The sequence below is a fragment of the Desmodus rotundus genome, chromosome 7, assembly GCF_022682495.2.
Source record: "Desmodus rotundus isolate HL8 chromosome 7, HLdesRot8A.1, whole genome shotgun sequence".
Taxonomy (NCBI): domain Eukaryota; kingdom Metazoa; phylum Chordata; class Mammalia; order Chiroptera; family Phyllostomidae; genus Desmodus; species Desmodus rotundus.
This window is the reverse complement of record NC_071393.1, coordinates 136,049,161-136,068,944: the sequence shown is the minus strand read 5'-3', so window position 1 is coordinate 136,068,944 and position 19,784 is coordinate 136,049,161. Positions and strand designations below refer to the sequence as shown.

The following is a 19,784-nucleotide window of genomic DNA, read 5'->3' as shown; positions in this document are numbered from 1 at the left end:
TCCACGGCCCTCTGACACCCTCCCTGGTAGGGGAGGGACCTGGTGCGGAGCCACACTGCCTCGTCCCTCTAGTTCCTGTTGGCGTGAGCCAGTCCGTCCTCTCCCCTGGGCTTGGGCGACCTTGAAATTGGAGCAGGTGAGCCTTGCAGGCCAGGCATCTCGCTCCTTCAGCTCAGGTTTGCCTCCCGCCTCCTCATGCTGAAGTTCAGGTGATGTGACTTCGGCAGGGAAAGCACGGCAGTGACACTGTATCTTCTCAGTGTCCTGTCAGGTGGCACACAGTTTCCCTCTGTCACACAGCACGACGTCCACCCGGACCACCTGATTCTCGGCCGTGTCTGCCCGGCCTCACTGTGCGGCCGGCCACCTGCTCCCCTGTGTGGTCCGGAGCATTTGTGGGGTGCACTTTGAAACCACCTAACTGTCCCATCTCTCACCAGGATTGCAATTTTTTATTAGCATCCTGGTTTCCTGTTTGGCCTAACGGGCTCTGACCTGGGGCTGCCAGTGCTGGCTGGGGCTCACCCTGGTTCCCGGGGCGCTCACCTTGTGCTTTCCCAACTCTGCTCTGGGACCGGCCGAGGAAGCCTGGTTCCTGGGCTGTGGGATGGGGTTTCGGGACCACGACCTGACTCTGGCTATGCTTGGTGTCGGGCTGGTGCTGCGTCCGGGCCCTCTCCACGGGCAGGGCTGCGCTGTCTGTGGGGACACGCCGTTTACATCCTCTTTCTTACGTTCACACCCGTCGCACACCGTGGGCTCACACCAATGCCTCCAGTGTTGATCCAGTGCTTGGGTGCTTCTCCCGGACCCTAGCTCCTCTCTCTGACAGTGAGGAGCCTGGCCTCCAGGTTCCAGAATGTGTTTACTTACTGGATTGATCCTCCCATATGGGACAGATTCCTGCCCACCCCCACTCTCTGTGCCTCTGCACGAATGTCCTCCTCACCCCTCCTGCCCCCCGTGGGCTCTGACCCCTGCTCCCTGTTGGGCTTCACCTGAATGGGGCATTGAGGGGACAGTGGAGGGGCCTGAAGGAGGGAGAAGGGACTTGGGGCTTCCTGTCTGCCCCTTCTCCCTCCAAGTGACACCCTAGCAACCCTCCTTCCTCCTGGCAGCAAAGTGTTCCCCAGCAGCGGGCGGCTGATCCTGGGTTGGCAGTTTCCCACACGGGCGGAGAACCCGTCCCAGCTGGCTAGCGCTCCCTGTCTGCCCCCTGGTGCCAGCCCAAGGGGCCCAGGACGAGCAGCAGCACCCAACCCTCAGAGGTCGCGGTCTGGGCAGCACAGAGCCCTTGGTGGGGGTCTCAGAAAGCCCAGCCCCTCCCTCTGGTTCGTCCCGACTCTGTGACTGCCGCGTCCGCGGGCTCCAGGGTGACTCGGTGCTCAGTCTTCGCCTGTTTGGGTGCCCAGGTAATAGCTTTTTGTACTCAGTTTTCTGTGTTCAAATGGCTGACGTGGCCGCTCTTTCGTCTCCACCTTGTCTGGGTGGCACGTCGCCTTCTCTTGTGCGGACTCTGTTTGACAGCCCGTTTGAGATGTCACTTGACCCTGTGGGAGTCCTGTCCCTTGTCTCTGTCCCCTCCTGTCAGTGGCCCATGGGGTCTGCACTGAGAGTGGGTGTTCTGTGTTGGTGTTAGCTAATCAGTCACGATAATTTTTACACGCTAGTACAATGCTTCTACCGTGTCCTTAGAACCGTTTGGAAATGCTTATCGTGTTTTAGAAAAAGTAGTCTCCTGGGCCCTTTCCAGTGCCCTCCGTCTTCAAAGATCAGTGCTCATTCTCATAGTTGATGCTCCGGGCCCGATTCTCTTGGTGTCCTTGTCAGGCTTTCTTCTCGGGCTCGTTTGCGTCTGCCCCCCCGCTCCGACCCTGGTACGTCCGTGTCCACCCTCTCAGGGACAGTTACTGGTCTTTGTGAAATGCATACGCAGCACAGAGCGTGGGGGGCACCTTTCGAGGAAGACCTGGCATTTTTGGATAAGCGGCGGGGAGGAGAGGGGCCTGCAGGCCTCAGCCTTGGCACGAGGCACCCGCGCTCCTCCCTGCCTTGGTTGTCACTGCTGATGGGTCCCCGAGGTGTGTCGGAGGGACCTCCAGCCCATTTTGTGGATGAAGAAATTTTGTCACAGAGGATCACGTGACTTTCTAGCTGGTACCACCACCAAGTGGTATCCTCAGGACTTGACCCTCCTGACTGAGCCTGAGCCAGGGCTCTCCCTTGGGTCCCTGCGGGCATGGCCACCCCCTGCCCAGGGCGGCAGGAGTCAGCTGACCACTTAAATACACAGAGACTGTAAGCTAGAAATGAAAGTAAACACACCCCACTCCAGAGTCCTCCAAACAACAAATGGATAATGGGTTCACTAAGCCAGTTAGCAAAAAAAAAAGGATTGAATATCAGATCTTTGAAGAGTTGATAACTTTCTGAATAAGCCTTAATAATAAAATGACAGAGGAAAAATGAATTGATTCGGTTTAATTGAAAGTGACCCTTTTTGTGAGCCACACACACCATAGTGAAGGTGAAGAGCCGGGACCAGGAGGAAGGACCCGTGCTCCCTGCTCTTAGGTCTGAGCTCACACACACCCTGTTTGAGGAGATGGAGACACAGTCAGTGAGCAGAGGTCACGGCTGGACAGTTCACACAGTAGGGCGTCCAGCCCGCAGGAAGAGCCTAGCCTCGCGGGCGCCAGGGAGCTGCCCCTTCACAGGAAGGGGGCACGTCGTGGATGGCCTGGGTGTGGGGAAGCGGTACGGCGGGCTCAGGAGATGCAGTTCGGAGGGCAGGCTAGGAGCCGCAGAAAACGTTAGGGCCCCCGGAGAGCTCTGGGGTTTCATTCTAAAAATGATTTTAAAGTCGTAAAAGAACCGAGTGCCTGAAAATGTTCATTGCACATTTCCGCACCAGAAGAAAGGAGTGATTTTGAAAATTAAATGTTTAACCGGCGTGTTCAGCTGATACCTGATTTTCAGATTGTTGGTGTGCAGACTTAGTGAAATGTGATGCATCTGTCGAGATGATGATTGAGTGGGATGGAAGTGTGGGGACGTGAGAAGTCGGATGGAAGCAGAGCGCGGGTTACGGGAACGTTGAGTGGTGGACCTGAGCAGGGGTGGATGGGCGCGGGCGCAGTACGGTAGGTAGCTCACAGCTCAGTGGCCGGGGGGACGGTTTTGATTTCATGAATGTTGCTGTTTGTTTGTACATTGAAAACTGGCCTGCCAGCTTCGTGAGTCCTTGGGGTTTTGTAGAAGTGTCCAGAACCTTGTGTTGGACCCCTGCCAGAGTGCGTGCTCCATGGGGGTGGCGTGTTTGTGGTCAGTTGGTGTGGCTTCCTTCCCGAGTGCTCTCTGGTGGTGAAAGAGAACGCAGCAGCTGAGTGGGACTGTTTTCTTTACAGTAAAATGAAAGGTGCCTTTCCGTTCCCCCAGGAGATGCCGAGAGAGGCTGTGGTCTTAGTGGCTGTTGAAAACACGTTTCCACTAGGAATTTTGGGAATGCTCATTTTTAGTGATGTTTGAAAGAAATAAAGATGTATCACAGATGACCTTAAGTTCTGGCTCAAGGGTTTTCTTTACCTCGGATTTAAAAAGTTCAGGGCACGTGTGTTCTGCTTCCCGATCTCTGTGCCGAAGGGGTGTTCTGCTGATGGGTGGTAGTTCCCCTGTTGGTGGGCACCAAGGACCGTCTGGGGCCTTGGCTGCTGTTACCATGGCCAGTGAGCTGTGCGGTCACACCTCAGCGGCGTGGGCAACTCCTTGAGAAGCCCTGTAGAATTAGGTGACTGCTGCGGAGTCACGTAGAAGCCCAGGAAGTTTCCGACAGCAGGGCTGTTTTTGGAGGCAATGCAGGTGTCGATGGCGGGGGGGGGGGGGGGGGGGGGGCCGGGGGAGAGGGGGGTAACACGGAAAGAGCCCTTCTGGGTGCCCTGCCAGGTCCCCCACAGTGTGAGTATTTTGCAAAATGATAGTGGTGACAGACGTGAAAAAGAACTGCGTAAAAAAAACAGCTGGCACAAAACACATGGATGCCTCTGTGAAAGCGACAGTAAGGACAGGTGTACGGGATGCGGTCAACCAGCGGCTACCGGACTGAGGGCGGGTGGACGGTGGTCTGGAGACCATGGTGTGGCTTCAGGCCCTGGCTCTGCCGCTTGCTCCGTGTTCCAGGAAGGAAATGACACAGACTCTGCAGCAGTTTCCTGGGGCTACTGTTAACACACGCGCACCCCCCCACCCCGGGGGGCTTAGAAGGACAGATTTTTCTGTCCCAGTTCACGAGGTCCAAGTCCAAAGATGAGGAGTGAGCCAGTGGTGCTCCCTGTGAACAGGGAAGAACTTCCCTGTCTCTTCCAGCAGCTGGGGCAGCAGCATGGAACACAAAAGGTGACCTTCCGCCCACTTGCTGAGTTCTTCTAGCTGGGCTAGTGGTCAGATCTCCAGGACACCGGAGGAAGGCCCAGGACGAACTCCCAGTGCCTACGTACCAGGCGCCCAAGGCCCAGAGCGACACCAGGCAGTGGAAGCTCAAGTGCCACTCTGGCCTCAGCAGAGGGAGGCAGGGCCAGGTGCCCGAGGGGAAGCAGGTGACTCGCAGGGAGAGGAGGAAGAGCAGACTGGGGGCCACATTCCAGCTGGGCCGCCAGAAACAGAGGGATACAGGAGTTCAGCAGGCGAGCTCTGCCGGGTCTCTGCCTGTCTGCCCCACTTTGCTCAGGTTGTGATGCCAGGGTGACGCCCCTTTCTTTTACGACGCAGGCTTTTCTGTCTGAACCCCTGAGGCAGGTCACAGGAGGGCCAAGGGGTCAACTGCCAGGCAGCAAACAGTTTTTAAAGGATTTATCTAAAAAGTAACCATTTTTCTATAAAAAGTATAACTTACAGGAGGAATACCTCAATCAATTAAGTTTTTATACAGTATCAGTTTACTGTATCGTTAATTTTGTCTTTTTAAATTTCTAGCTAAACCATTTACACACCTGGTGAAGGAAATGCAGCTCCATCGAGAAGACTTCGAGATAATTAAAGTAATTGGAAGAGGTGCTTTTGGCGAGGTAAGATGAGCTTCATCCTGTTAACTCGGCCCAGGTGGCCAGGACCACACCTGGCACTCCTAGGCCCCTCGCGTCGGTCTGGGGTGAGGCGAGTGTCGGCTGTGTTGGCAGGGTGCTTGGTCACAGTCTGGAAGGCAGAATCGAGAAGAGAAAAATAAAAACGGAGGCTTTGCCTGGTGAATTATCCCAAATATCCTTCAGGCTAAAAGAGGTTCTTATGGACAAGTTTTTTTAAAACCCACTTGTTAATTGAAAACTTTCTTTAAAGCGCACAGCAGGTGTAATTACAGTTGTCCTCATCACCTGCAGCTGCTGCCGTGCGCCGTGCCGGCTCCAAGTCTGCCTGCCTGGCATCGGAAGCCGGCAGCCTGTCCACCGTGTGCTGCCTCCACTCAGTGTGGGTGCCTGTCCTTGCCCCGGGTGGGTGGTGGCTGCGGGCGGAGGCCCCTGCACAGGGCACTCTCCTTCCTGGCTCTGTCGCCTCTTGAACTGTGGGCGGTGAGCTCTGGTACTCGGGGTCGCCGGCAGCGCTCTGCCAGGACTGGAAGTGCTGTGTCATGGGGCAGCAGGGTGTGCCCTGCCCGCATGAGCCCCCCGGGTGGACCAGGCGTGAGACGGTGTTGGCTGTGCGGGCGACCGGAGTGTGTTCGAGGAAAGCAAGCGAGCGGCAGTTCCACGAGTGTGGGTCTTTGCTCCGAGGTGTCTGGTGTGACTTCGGAGTTGAAAGGTGACCTCTCAGGACTCCCCCCCCCACCCTGCTCTCTCTGCGGGACTTCAGTGGGACACACACAGACTTGGGGACTCCTAGCTGAAGCCAGCTCACCACAGGCTGGGGCAGGACAGGGCGGCATTGCTGTTATGTTAACACTGGAATTTAGGTACGTGTGACACACCAGGTCCGAGTGGGTGTTCTGAGTGATGGCAGATGCTTGCGCCTGTGCAGCCGGCACCCTGATTGACACGGTGCCTTTCCGTCCCCTGGAAAGTTCCCTCCTCCCTGTGCCCCGGCGGCCACCAGGGAACTTGGTCTAAGGGAACAAACAATAGCTCTGAGGACGGTGTGGTTTTGTTGTTTAGTGAGAAGAAAGAGAAAGCCTGTCGGGCTCACAGCTGAGTCAGGTCAGGGCGCACTGAGGCAGGCAGCGTCCACACCGCAGTGTCCCGGGGGGCGTGGAGAGGCGCCTCCTGGAGGAGAGAGGAGGCCCTGCTGGGCCCAGGGGCGGACCGGCACTTGCAGCGCTCCTCTCTCCCGAAGGGTCGGCGCGGGGCTCAGTGGCTGAGTTTCTGAGGAGGTAAGAGCGGTCGCCCTCTGCGTCCCTCCAGGTCAGCAGGGCCGTCCTGCCCCATCTGTGCAGGAGCCCCCGGCGCTCTCCCTCCCTGCTGCTCCCTCTCAGGCTTCACCGCCTTCTCTGTACCCCTGCCCCACTGCGACACCCAGTGCACCAGCCCTGCCCCATGGCCTGGCCCTGTGGCACCAGCGCTCCTCACCCACTCCTCCGTCCAGTGTGGGGACCCTGTGTGCTCACCTGTCCCCGTCCCAGAGCTAGGGTCTCGGACTCCGTGGAATCTCACTCACCCCATGGCCTCCCTGATGCTCTCGTCATCGCCCACCTGAAATGGGCCCAGCTTCAGCCTCTCTGTCTCCGATGGCACCAAGTGGATCACAGAAATGAGGACACTCTTCATTGGCATGGGGACCAGAAGTGCCCTTCACATACGGTTCTGATGGGCTTACTGCTCCCGAATGACAGGCCAGGGGTCCTGTCAGGGGGCACTGCTCTCAGACTCCCGTCGCCTAGGAAGATTGGATTTGACCGTGACCGTCACTGTGACGTAGTCTTTACAAGCACGCACCTGAGGCTGAGACTGCCAGTGCCTCAACCCTTCCAAGCTCAGGTTCCACGTCTGTGAACTATGGGTGCCGGCCACAGCCGCTGGGAGCCTTGTGCCGAGGACGCGCTGAGAGCTTGCGGATGCATTGCTTAGTGCGGTTCCTGGCACATGCCGGTGCCCCGGGTGTGCCAGCCCCCTAGTGGGGACCTCAATGACGTTACTATGTGCTCTGCTCTGTCAGAAAGCAAGGCAGCAGGTTGCTGAGGAACTCTTGTTTTGTACGTGCTGTGTGGCTCCCTGCCACTGGCAGCAGAAAGGTCTGTTCCTCTCACAGAAGTTACTGTCACTGCCAGTATGTAGCTTAGAGTTTTGTGATGGAGACTTAGGCCACGGAACAATAGATTTATGTAAGGTAGAAAGTGCCGGTGATGGTACAAACATCACATCTGGTGTTGGTGGTGATTGAAGACCTTATTCAAGATTTACTAGGGACTAGGCAGTCCAAGAGGACTTCCTGGAAGAGGTGGTATGTGAGTTGTACTGTGAAGAGTATGGCTGACAGCCAGCATTCTGAGTGCTGTGTGTCTGACTCCATTCGGAGCATGTTCAGTGAACCCCCTACACGCCCCGTGCTCAGCACTGAAGGTTTTTCCCACCTGAGCAGGTGTGATCATTCCAGCTGTTGTGAGGCTAAATTCAAGTTTTGATGCTTCACAGGGCAAATCCTTATTTATATGAAAACTTAAGTTTCCTTACAGCTCATTTTCCAGGGTTTCCAGGCAAGATTTCACCATAGTTTCATGACAGTGTGCTTTTCTGAAACTCCGTTTGTATTCCAGGTCGCTGTCGTCAAAATGAAGAACACTGAACGGATTTACGCCATGAAAATCCTCAACAAGTGGGAGATGCTTAAAAGAGCGGAGGTGAGCATGGCATGGCATTGGCGTGGGTGGGACCCGCCGTCCGTGTGAGCCTGGGCCTCTGCCCGGGGCAGGAGCGAACTGCTCTTTGTCCCAGGATGCCAGCCGCTCCTGTGGCTGCTGCTCTGCCTTGGTGGTCACGCATGTCCCCCATGTCCCACCTGAGAGTTCCCCCCAAGTCTGAGGGCCAGAGTGTTGTTTGCCATGAGAACAAAGCGAAGCTTCACGGAAATTTTAGGCATGTGTCTCACTTCTGCTACGTATACAAAGGGAATGATTGAAGTTGGAGCCTACGTAAGTATAGAAACGACTTAGTGTTCCCTCGTAGAGGCGGAATGAAGATCATAAGTAACAGTAGGTAACTACTGCTTGGCAGTCTGATCCTCTTGCTTGCTCTGTGTGCGCCCCCGTGGTAGCTGCTCATGCCCAGCGCCCTCTGGCCAGCCTAAGCCTGGCCCCTGCCGAGACTGGGGAAGCCGCGCCGAGCCCAGGCCTTTTCTCCGGGCGTCTGCAGACTCACCCCCAGCACCTCCACCTTCGCTTTGGTCTCCATCTACCCCCACCCCCTGCAAGTTCCTCCGCCACCTCAGAGCCCAGAGGCCTTCCTTCCCAGGGCTGTACTGCCAGGTAACCGCTGGGCTTGCCCTTTCTGACCTGCCCTTGTCCTCTCGCGCGACTCCCCCTAGCATGCCCTTAGCACCTGGTTTTACCGGGTCCTCCCTCTGGAATCGGCCACCCCCTGCCTTTGGAAGTTCCTCCTTTGGTTTCTGGTCACTCATCCTTTCACTGCAAACCCTCCCTGTAATTTTAGTTGGCCCGTCCCTCTTCTGGTCTGGAATTCTCATCTGCCCACGGTAGCTCCCACCTCGGGCAGATGGCCATGCACGCCCCTCGGTGGGCTCCCTCTCCTGAGCTTCAGGTTGTCAGGGCGTTTGGGGGCGCATTCTCACCCCCGTGTCCCACCCATCAGTGTCCCACAGCGGGTCTCACGCCCGTCGTGTCTAAACCCTGAGGGCTGCTCTGCCCCCACACCACTCCCGCCCCTGCTGTGGCACCTGCTCCAGGTCACACGCCCACTTGGTGCTCAGTGAGGCACGTCTAGGCGATGGCCCATGGCTCTGCCTCCGCCCGTCTCCTTCTGCAGCTCCTGATCCACCCTCAGCCTCCTATGTCCTCTCTCCGTCCCTCACCCCCTGCCGCCTCGGCCCAGCATCTTTCCTCACGTTGCCACAGACACTTGGGCGAACACAGGGGCATCTGTGGGAACGCAGTGTTCCAAGGGGAGAACGTGGAGCGGCTGTGGCGTGGATGTTCGGGGAAGAGAGAGTGGGAGCACGTGCTGTTCCAGGTTACGTTCTCACGGGAGCGACTAATGATGAAAGACAGCTGAGGAGAATAGGCCGTGTTAGGTTAGCTTCTGAAGCATCTGTGTGTCTCAGTTTTAAAAGTTGTGGCAGCCCTGGCTGGTGTGGCTCAGTGGTTGAGTGCCGGCCTGTGAACCAAAGGGTCGCCTGTTGGATTCCCAGTCAGGGCACAGGCCCGGTTACAGGCCAGGTCCCCAGCGGCGGGCGTGCGAGAGGCAACCACACACTGATGTTTCTCTCCCTCTCTCTCCCCTCTTCCCTCTCTCTCAAAAAAACAGCCGTGACAGTCCCCAGGTCAGGGGAAGGCGCTTTCCCCCTTACCGTGGTGAGCACGTCCGAGTCCTTTTGCTTGTTTAGTTTAAACCTGGGAGAAGTCAGCGAGGGCGACAGAACAGGTGCACAGCCGTGTAAGATTGTCACTTGTAGGCTGTGCTGGCTTTTAGTTGAGCTTGCCTGGTCATGCTGAGTAATACGTGTGCTTCCTGTGTGGGCCACCATGCCGCACCCCAGTTTAGAAATGGGCTTTGCTCTGCATGTGGACGGGCAGGTGCTGGGGACCCACTGGGAGCATCCCCGAGACTGTCCGGGCTGGTCCGGCCCTTCTGGCCTGAGGTCGGTGGCCCCTGCCTGAGGGGCCTGTGGGTCCCAGAGCACCTGCACTGGGCATTGCTGTCTTTGCTGCTGATTCATCGAGTCGGGACAGGCCCATGTCAGTCCTTTCTTTTTGAGAAAAGCTCAGAGTAGAAAAAGTTGTAGAAGAAGCAAGTTCTAAAGGCCCTGCACGCGGGGCGCTCCGTCGGGGCGCTTCTGTGTTCACACGTTTCACGTCTCTGAGGGGTGCGGGTCTTATGTTGAGTGCTCAACCGGGAGGACGTTTTGTTACCGTTATGCTGGAGACCTGGTTGCTCTTTATTTTTTAAAAGCACCTCTTTGCTCCCCTTTGGTTGCTCCCTCTCACTACAGGTGTCCACCCACGTGCTCCCCCATCACCTGCTTTCTGCCTCCCCGCTGACAGACTTCCGCTCGTTCTCTGCATCTGCGGGCGCGTGTCTGTCTGGTTGAGTCACTTGCAAGTGAGAGTGTGCGGCGTTTATTCGCCCTTCGCTGTCTGACCGGCTTCCTTGCACAGACGCCCTCTGGGGCTGCTGTGAATGGCAGGCTTCTGTTCTGCTCCCGCGTCTGGGCTGCTGTAAATAATGCCACACGGACATAGGGCGCGCACAGACCTGATGGAAGTGGCGTTTCCGGTGTTCTGGGGGGGCAGGAGCTCGGTCACTGAGTCGTGGGGCAGCTCTGTTTTTAGGGTTTTGAGGAATCGCCGCGCTGGTTTGCAGTGCCACCAGCAGTGCACGGGGCTTCCCCTGCCTCCCCCTCCTTGCTCGCGGCTGCTTTTCAACACAGATGCCGCCGCGCACTAAAGCTCTCAGAGAACACAAACCACGGCCGTGTAGAAGTTGGTCTTTGCCCACGCACTCTAGGCCGTGGGGCTTCGTAGTAGAGCCTGTTAGGGTGTGTGCACCGATATCCTGCAGGTAAACCGCCTCCCTTAAAATGAACCCACCCAGGTGAGTAAGCAGGTGTGTGCCCATCCTGCCAGCCGTGTGGCTGCTGAACTGGGTGTCTGCCACGGGGCAGGCACCTGGGGCGGCTGTAGCCCAGGCCGCCCCGAGGCAGCTGACCTGGTGTAGAGAAGTCCTGCGATGCTGGGTGGGAGGGGCCCAGCCAGGAAGCTGTTGGCCGACCCCAGCGGCCAGGGACCAGGGAGAAGCCGGGTCTGGTTCTGGAAGGGCGGGCACGCTGGTTCCAGAGCCTGTCACGCACAGCAGGGGCCCGCTGCTGAGGAGCCCGTGTGCCCCGCAGGGCGGGCGCAGGGGGACGAGGGATGGGCGATCGACTCTCCCGATGCCTTGCAGACCGCCTGTTTCCGAGAGGAGCGGGACGTGCTGGTGCGGGGAGACTGCCAGTGGATCACCAGCCTGCACTACGCCTTCCAGGACGAGAACCACCTGGTACGTTGGGCCGCACTTGAAGGCTCGAGCAAATGGCATTTCGCTGGTGTGTGCGGTTCCTCTGTGCTGCCTGTCACTAATGAGAGGACATTTGGGAACTGACGTCCTTCAGACACCTGACTAGGTAGAGCCGGGGTCGGTCCCAGGTGCCGCCGTCAGCAGGGCCTTTCAGAGCGGACTGTGGCGCTCAGTGCGTGGTCACTGGGTCACCCGGTAGTTTTGTTCTCTGGGTTTATTATGTTTAAATAAACCGGGGGGGGGGGCGTAAAGGTTTTCTGTTTTGAGTAAGAAATTGCTGGGGGGAGTGAAAATGTCCCAGGTGTGTCCACTGAGTGTGTGTGTGTGTCCTCCCCAGGGCGCGCTGGCCTCCCAGTGGCCTCGACACAGGTTCTGGGTGACTCTTGGCTTCCATGTTCTTGTCGCCTGTTTGTTCTTCTGACTTGAGTTGGGGCTCACTCTCTGTGCTTACCAGGCAGCGTTGACTCCCACAAGTGTGCAGAGGCGAGCGTGGGCCCCAGAGACAGCAGCGGGAGACCAGGCCTTGGTCTCAGGCCCCGAGGGGGCGCAGTTGCCCTGTTGGCACTTTACTTCTGAAACTGGCTTCGCAGGTTTGCCTGAACCCTAAAAGTCCACACCAAGGGGCTCTGGGTGGACAGGAGTCTCAGCCTTGCCCGTCCATTCAGTGCGTGGCTGGCAGCGGCCACTTTGAGGGTCACTGCGGCCTCAGGTCAGGGACCTAAGCTGTGTTCTCCTGTGACGACTGACGTACGTTCTTGGTCACGTGTCTACGTGGCACGTGGCACGGTGCAGGCTCCCCATTCCTGACTCTCGAGCAACCTCTCAAATGTGCAGGAAATACTGCAGTTCAGACGTCCACAGTTCAGACCGGCAGGACGGTCTGTGTTATTTTTTACTTAGAGTTGAAAATATTCCTATTTGTTTTGATGGAGAGGCAGCTTCTGCCGATGGAGCGCTGGCCTGTGGGCCTTCTCAGTGGTGGCCCAGTGAATCAGGCGTCCCCTCTTTCCTCACTGTATACATGGGGTGTCTGGGACAAGGGGAGTGACGGCAGCTGCCCCTGGCTGTCGCACAGACGCAGGGCTGTGCCAGGCCCCCAGGCAGTGGTGCCTGGTGGCCTGGCACTCTCGCCGTCTACACGTGAACCCCGCTTCCTGGGCGGTGTTGCTGCTCCAATGGACTGTCTGCTGTTCATTTCCTGTTTTGAACGAGGTTTCTAAGGCGCGCTAGGCAACGTGCGTCGCACGAAGGAAAAGGACTTTTTTTGTCTGTGCTATTTGTCCTGAAGTCAGTGTAGCGTGAGGTCTCCGCAGCGTTCTGCACGGTGCTCAGCCGGGCCAGTCGGGGACTCCAGCCAAGAGGCCGTTTCCTCGAGTTTGGAGTTGCCCAGTTAGAGCCACGGTGGGAATTGTGGAGAGGAGGAGGGCGAGGGCTCTGGTGCTTTGCAACACGTGGCTGTGGCCGTGGCCTCGCCACGGCGGTCTGCAGGCCCAGCCCGGCTGCTCTCCCTGATGCCGCCAGCGGTGAGGTCCCTGCTGCTATGGCACCGTGTCCGGTCCCACCCTGTGGGATGACTGAGGGGACAGGCAGGCCTGGACAGCTCGCAGCCCGCGCAGTGTGGACGCACGGCTGGCCGGCAGGCTCCCGGGCCACCCGCAGAGCCACTTCACAGCGTGATTTCTGTTGTCGGTTTCTGAAGCCAGTGCTTCATAAATAGTAGCCTGCTCTCCGACTCAGCTCCCTATGGGATGTGACAGAAGAGACGCCCGTCTGGTGTCCATGCCCAATGTGAGGGTCTCCTCGTCCGCCCCAGGCGCCTTCCCTTGCACTTTCCTCACAGCCTGGTTCCAGGCACCCGTCAGCCACGCTGAGTGTGGCTGCAGTGCGCTTGCTGGTTTCCCTTTCAGATGTCTAAGTAGACGTGGGACCTGCAAGGCTTGGCTGGACACGGTGCCTGGCCCCTTCCTGCCGCTTTCTTTGGGGGCCAGAGACCCTTGCTGTTCATTCACCTGGTCCCCCATCCCCGCACAGGCATCCGTCATAGGGGCTGTGGTCTCCTCTGGTGTCTGCAGTGTCTGCCCATGTCTTCCTTCTGTCCATCGCTGCCCAGGGCCCCTCCCCCTCACTGCTGCCTGGGCCATATCTCGGCTCCAGCCCTCCAGCCCTGCTCCCGTCCCTCCCCTCTGGTGCGCTCCTCACAGGGCAGAGTCAGGGAGCTGCGCTGCACCAGCCAGTCCGATGGCAGCCCCCTGCTGTGGCCTCACACTCTCCGCCCTGGTCTCTTTCCGGCGGAAGCCACCACTTCCCGTTCCCACAGCAGCCAGTCGCTCTCCTCTTAGCCTCTGTGCACCAGTCCCTCTGGGATGCTCCGACTCCTGCCTCTCACTCAGGCCTCACCTCCCGCAGTGGTCCACGCGCCACTGCCTCCTGCACCTGCAGCTCTGCATGGCGCTCAGCTGCCTGAGGCTGCCCTGGGGCCGGGGCGGGGCGGGGGCAGTGGGTGCGCCTTGAAGGGAGAGCCTGAGGCAGGGGAGGGGCTGCGGGCAGAGCCGTGTGAGCAGGGCACACGCCTCCTCCTCAGGAGACTCGGTAGCGTCTGGTGGACACTGGTGTGGGTTCAGTTCCTCACTGTGTCCCTTTAGCTGGGCAACCACGAGCCTCGCTCCCCACTTGTGGAGCAGGTGGAGGGAGGATGGTCCCTGTGATGGTGACCAGGCCCTGGGGGGTCGTAGAGCCTGAAGGGGAGGTGCCAGGTGCTCGGGCAATGGTGGCTGTTACAGGGTCCCAGTAAACATCACACGACTGTTCGTCGGGGCAGCGGTGGTTCCTCCCAGTTGAGTTACTGCTCAGAGCAGGGCATCCCTCTCTTGAGAAGAAGCTGGCACAAAGGAAGGCGGACGCCGTGGGGCTGGGACCGCCAGCCCCCCCAGCAGGCCCTGAGGCTCGGCAGCCGCCCTGGTCTGGCAGTGGCCGTCTCGCTGTCCTGGGCCCTCTGACTGGAGATGCCCCTGAGGGGGGCTCCACAGCCCCAGGTGCCCCTCATCCTGGCCTTCCGAGCGAGGGCAGGTGAGCGGAGGGCCTGGCTCTGTGCTTTTGCCCAGACAGGGACACGCCCAGCTGCCGGGGCACTTCTCTCAGCTGCTCCGATGCCTCTGTAAGCAGTAGGTTTTCCGGTTCTTCCCCGGGGGAACCCCTAAGCAGGTGCCCTCCCATTGGTTTGTGACTCCATCTTTCCAGTCAGAGCCACTAGTTCTGTGATTGGGGCTGTTTCCCCTCCCCCGGTCGGGTGCCCCCTTCCTGTGACGTGAGGGCCTGGGGAGTTCTCTCTGAGCCCTGCCGACCTGATACACATGCCCTTCGGTCCCCTGCCGTGGGTGGCACCTGTTCCCGGGGGAAGCGTGGTCTCTGTGTCAGACGTCAGGCTACAGACTGCCACGGTGTTGCGGCACATTGGATGTGTGTCTGAGGGGGGCCCTGGCCTGAGGCAGAAGTCCGGCCTTCGGTCCGTCGTCAGGCGGGGTGGTGACTGAACACTGTGTCCCCCTCCCCCGTCTGTCCGTAGTACTTAGTGATGGATTACTACGTGGGCGGGGACCTGCTCACCCTGCTCAGCAAGTTCGAAGACAGGCTTCCCGAAGACATGGCGAGATTCTACATCGGCGAGATGGTGCTGGCCATCGACTCCATCCACCAGCTCCATTACGTGCACAGGTAACCGCCCTCTCACTGTGCGGGACCACGTTCCGAGAGACGGGACGCCCCAGGGCCAGCCTGCTCCAAGGGCTCACGCACGTGGGGCTTGCACTGCGCCGCTGCGTGCAGAGCCGCTCGCCCAGGCAGCTCGGTAAACCCCAGCGCCCGGCTCCCGGAGGCGGCAGCTCGACTGCTGTTGCTGTGAGACGTGCTTGTCACGCCCGTCCCCTGGTCCTGACACGTAGCAGACACTGGCTCGCCCTCTCTCCTGCACACCCCAGAGCTTCACGCGGGGCCCCTCCCCATGTCTCCTCTCTCAGCTCCACGTCAGGCCAACCCCGTAGGGCCTGTGGCTTCGAGCACCCCACAGAAGCTCACAACGGGGCGCTGGGCTTGAGGAGAGGCCTGGGGCGCCATGTCAGGCTGCTTTGGTTTTTGAGTCCCCTTCCGGGTGGAACGTTGCCCTGGGCTTCTGTTTGTTGGTGAGGCTCATGGCTGTCGGGAGGAGCGGGCCCGGTTCCTTCTTTTGCATGGGGACAGCCCTGGAGCCCACGCTTGGCTCGTGGGAGCTGTGTTGCTGGGGACACGCTTGTGCTCCTTGTAGGGACGCCCTCCTTTGCTTTCAAAGCTCGGGTTCCCTTTTCACGCCATCCAGTCAGAGGAGCGTACTCTGCCAGGGAGCAGGCTGGCGCCCCGGGTCCGCCTGTTGCCCACCCCTGCTTGCAGGCACACACAACAGCAGGGGGCACGTCTACTGCCACCCTCCACCAGCTGCCCTGTCTCTGGGAAGGCTACCCAGCTGTCCCTGTCTTTGTGAAGTACAGGCTGGGGCCCCTGGTGGGTTGGCCATGGCAGTGACCTGACTCACCTCTCCACCTGACCCCTCCATGCATCACACCCCACCCCTTCACCTCATCTCTGTTCCGCCTGCTCCTTCATGGCGTGAGCGTGTGGCTGTGCGGTGCCATGGCTGCACAGGGGTGGGTGCTGGTGATGCCCGGCTGCCACGCCTGAGTGTGCTGTGCAGGGAGTGCTTCCCCACTTGTTCCAGCTGCGGCCTCGCGGCTAGTCGGGACTGGCTGATGCGGCGCCTGGAGGTGGTTAACACTTGCACTTGTTCTACTGGCAGGGACATTAAACCTGACAACGTCCTTCTGGATGTGAATGGCCACATCCGCCTGGCCGACTTCGGGTCCTGTTTGAAGATGAATGACGATGGAACTGTAGGTATTTTTAGTGGGGTTTTCCACTTGGCTTTGGGGTTTGCTTGCAGTTAGATCAGGCCGAACATTTCGATTTGAGGTGCAATTAAGAAACCCAGTTTATTAATGTGAATTAAGACAAACCTGTTGAGGAGTCTATGTTTATAAGAGTTACCCCCGCCTTCTGAAGCGGGGGTCGGCGGCTTTGTGCAGTCCCCCAGGCAGCGGAAGGCAGGCCAACCCTGCACCGAGAGGCAGCTCCAGGTGCTTTCTTGAAACGCCCTGTCTGGGCCACTGAGAGGGACAGATGGCAGTGGGACACCCGCATTCCTGTCTGGGGACCGAGGACTTCCTGCCAGTCAGGGGTTCTCCCCGTGGGCAGCTTGGCCCTGGAGGTGGGTCCTCGATGCCAGCTCTCCATGGGCCAGCTGACCCCACTGCTGAGCAGGAGGCTGCCAGGCCATGGCTGGGACGCCCGGGCCTGGGCCTGGGCCACACCGCCTCGGGGCTGCGCAGCTCCAGTGGCACTTCCCTGACGACACTCAGTAAGCTGCTTCAGAGCCCCGGGGCTCTGTCTGTACACCTTCCTGTGGCCACTGTCCAGTGCTGACCTCTGGGGCGCGGGCGTCTGCGCTGAGTGCGGGGTCTGAGGGGCCTCCTCTCTGGGTCAGGTGGTCCTTGCGGTCCTGCTGCTTGTTCGGGCAGCGGCGCACAACCGTCAGGTGGTGGCGTTTTAAGAGAAGCAGAGTGATTGACTCACATCCGCTCCACAAAGCCAGTCCTGGACACGTGCCCCAAGTTGCCCCTGACGCCCAGTCTCCCGCTGTCCATGTAGGGCCCCCATGGCCCCCAGGTGTGGAGCAGTGCACCTGGCACACGTCGGAGCCAGAGCTCCCTGCGTGCTCTGTCTGACCCCGGTGCTGCTCCGTCTTCAGGGCTCTCTTCTCGGACGTGACCTCAGGGAGACCTTGGTCCCCCCCCCCCCCCCCCCCCCCGCTGGGCCTCCCCAGACTTGCAGGCCCTGCTCTCCCTGTGGTGGCTGCTGCCCTTGTGCCTACAGAGGCATCACCACATCCAGGCCCGTCCTGCTCACGGCTAACCAACTGTCCATTCCCTCTCGGGCTCAGCCACTGAATTCTCTGCCAGGGGAAGCCTCAGCACCCAGCCAGCGCCTGGGCCTGCGGGCGGACGTCCCCGTAGGGAGACTGGAGGGCGGGCTGAAACAGGCCGCGGTTATAGTGTCTGCACATGTGGCCTTCTGAGCAGGGCTGGCCTGGGAATGCCTGGTCCCCAGCCGCCCTGGGTGGCAACGAGCAAGTGGGAAATGGTGCCCCCCTGGGGGACTGCGATGCCATCAGGCCATGGTGGCTCTGGGCGTTGGGAGACTGCCCAGCGTCCAGTGTGGCGGGGACACTGATGTGCACTGAACTTTGGGTCACTAGGCTTTCCGGTCACTCTCACGTGAGAAACTTGATGTCAGTAAGGCCTCAGGCTTCCCTTCAGCACGCCCTCTCCCCCAAGGTCCAGTCGTCCGTGGCCGTGGGCACGCCTGATTACATCTCGCCGGAGATCCTGCAGGCCATGGAGGACGGTATGGGCAAGTACGGCCCCGAGTGCGATTGGTGGTCACTGGGTGTCTGCATGTACGAGATGCTCTACGGGGAGACGCCGTTCTACGCAGAGTCACTCGTGGAGACCTACGGCAAGATCATGAACCACGAGGTGAGGCGGAGCTGGCTTGGTCTCCATTGTTTCCTCTTCGTCTGATGCTCTGTCGTTTGAACTTTTTTTTTGTAGTCTCTGCTCAAGTACTTCTTTTCTGATGCTGGTGTGGCCCTCTGCGCCACCTGTACTCGCTCTCACATACTCGGCACGAGCACACACACGCTAGCGTGTACACACAGTTACACGCACTCACACACACGAAGGTACACACACATGCACTCGTGTGTGTACACTCACGTACACACACAGTCACACGTGCACGCCCCACAGAAGCGGCACTCTGTGCTGGTCCGGGCTGCGGCGCTGCTGTGTAGGGAGCGGATTCATACTCGTGGGGGGGGATGGTCTTCCTCCTGCTGCACATCAGAGCAGGTTGCACTTCTAACAGACACTTGTTCCAGAGCAGAAATAAAACTTCCACTTGTACGTTAACATGCACTTACTGTAAACCCGTGGACCTTGCAGGCAGGGTGCACGCCGTAGGTGGGGAGCCCCCGGGGCCCGCTCTGTGCCCTTGGGGCCTGTGGGCATGTAGTCCTCCCACCCACCAGGGGAGGTGACCTGACCACTGCTGCGTGGCCCTGGGCACTTGGGCTTGGGGGGGTCATTCAGGTAAATGGCACCACACTGCGCAGGACCGGGGTTTTTGCTGCTGCGTTTTTGTCATCTTTGTATTCAGCATCACACAGGGACAGCCTTTCTCCGTCCCGCATCTGTCTTCACAGGCGGTTTCGAGGGGCACCTGGGTGGCTGGCGGGTTCCTCAGTCAGAGGACGTGTGTTTTCCCTTGGTGGCCGTTCAGTGTAAACGTTCCCACGTAAAACTGCCATGGACGTGGGCCTTCTGACAGGCCGGTGGCCTCTGTCCCCCCGCACGGGTTGTCCGCATCCTCTGTCTCCTGGAGAGGAGGACGCTGACCGTGCCTTCACTCACGGGGTTGGCGGGGGGTTGGGGGGGGCCGACCAGTCCGCCGTGACTGATGGCAGCCAGCCTGTCTGGGGGTGGGAGGTTCTTTCCCAAGGGTCTGGCTGCGAGTGGCTCAGGCTCTGGGGCTGTCCCGCGCAGTCCGCTGACTGTGCCCTCCCCCCAGGAGCGGTTCCAGTTCCCGTCCCACGTCACTGACGTGTCTGAGGAGGCGAAGGACCTCATGCAGAGGCTGATCTGCAGCAGGGAGCGCCGGCTCGGGCAGAACGGCATCGAGGACTTCAAGAAGCACCCGTTCTTCCGAGGACTGAACTGGGAAGACATACGGAACCTGGAGGCACCTTACATCCCCGACGTGAGCAGCCCCTCCGACACGTCCAACTTCGATGTGGACGACGACGTGCTGAGGAACACTGTGAGTGGGCCCCACGTGCCGCCGCGGGTCTGCCCGCCGCACTGAGTTTGCAGGGCTGCCGAGCAGCAGTGCGTCCTGCAGCGCAGCTGTGTTGGGGAAGCTGGGCGGTCGTCGGAAGAAAATGCACCTTGCAGCTTGGTCCTTAAATGTCCCCTTTTTAAAAGGTTTTACCGATTTATTTTTAGAGAGGGGAAGGGAGGGAGGAAGAGACCGGGAGAAACATCCATCGGTTGCCTCTTGCTCGCCCCCTACTGGGGACTGAACGGGCGACCCAGGCGTGTGCCCTGACCAGGAACCGGCCGGCAATCTTTCAGTCTGCAGGACGACGCCCAGCCGACTGTCCCACACTGGTCAGGACAATGTCCTGTTTTTAAATCATGGGTTATTACAATTTGAGAAAAAATGAGTTAAATAGCTATTTTGTTTTAGCATTCGTCAGAAATGCTTTTGTTTCTGTGGCGCTTTGTAAGCTTTCAAAGCAGTATCACCCACACTGTCATATGAGAGTGTCACCACAGGCCCGTCACCACTGGAGAGGAGCCTCTCAGCTTCCCATCCGTCTCCATGTCCCCGCACCAGTGAGCCGTCCAGTCTCCCTGCCAGCATGTGTGCCCAGCGCCC

At 59.2% G+C, this 19,784-nt stretch overlaps 1 protein-coding gene across 5 annotated transcripts in view; it reads left to right on the top strand.

Annotated features, from left to right (window-relative positions):
* CDC42BPB (CDC42 binding protein kinase beta) overlaps positions 1 to 19,784 on the top strand; it is a 79,570-nt gene that overhangs the window by 25,965 nt on the left and 33,821 nt on the right. For all 5 annotated transcript variants that reach the window (XR_008427233.2, XM_053927583.2, XM_053927585.2 and 2 more), the window contains exons 2-8: positions 4,969 to 5,060; positions 7,733 to 7,816; positions 11,091 to 11,186; positions 14,767 to 14,915; positions 16,027 to 16,120; positions 17,621 to 17,821; positions 18,915 to 19,163. Coding sequence is in view for 4 of the 5 variants with exons in the window: in XM_053927583.2 (XP_053783558.1) it covers positions 4,969 to 5,060; positions 7,733 to 7,816; positions 11,091 to 11,186; positions 14,767 to 14,915; positions 16,027 to 16,120; positions 17,621 to 17,821; positions 18,915 to 19,163 (965 nt within the window). In the remaining variant the exon portion in view is untranslated. The remainder of the gene's footprint in view (positions 1 to 4,968; positions 5,061 to 7,732; positions 7,817 to 11,090; positions 11,187 to 14,766; positions 14,916 to 16,026; positions 16,121 to 17,620; positions 17,822 to 18,914; positions 19,164 to 19,784) is intronic.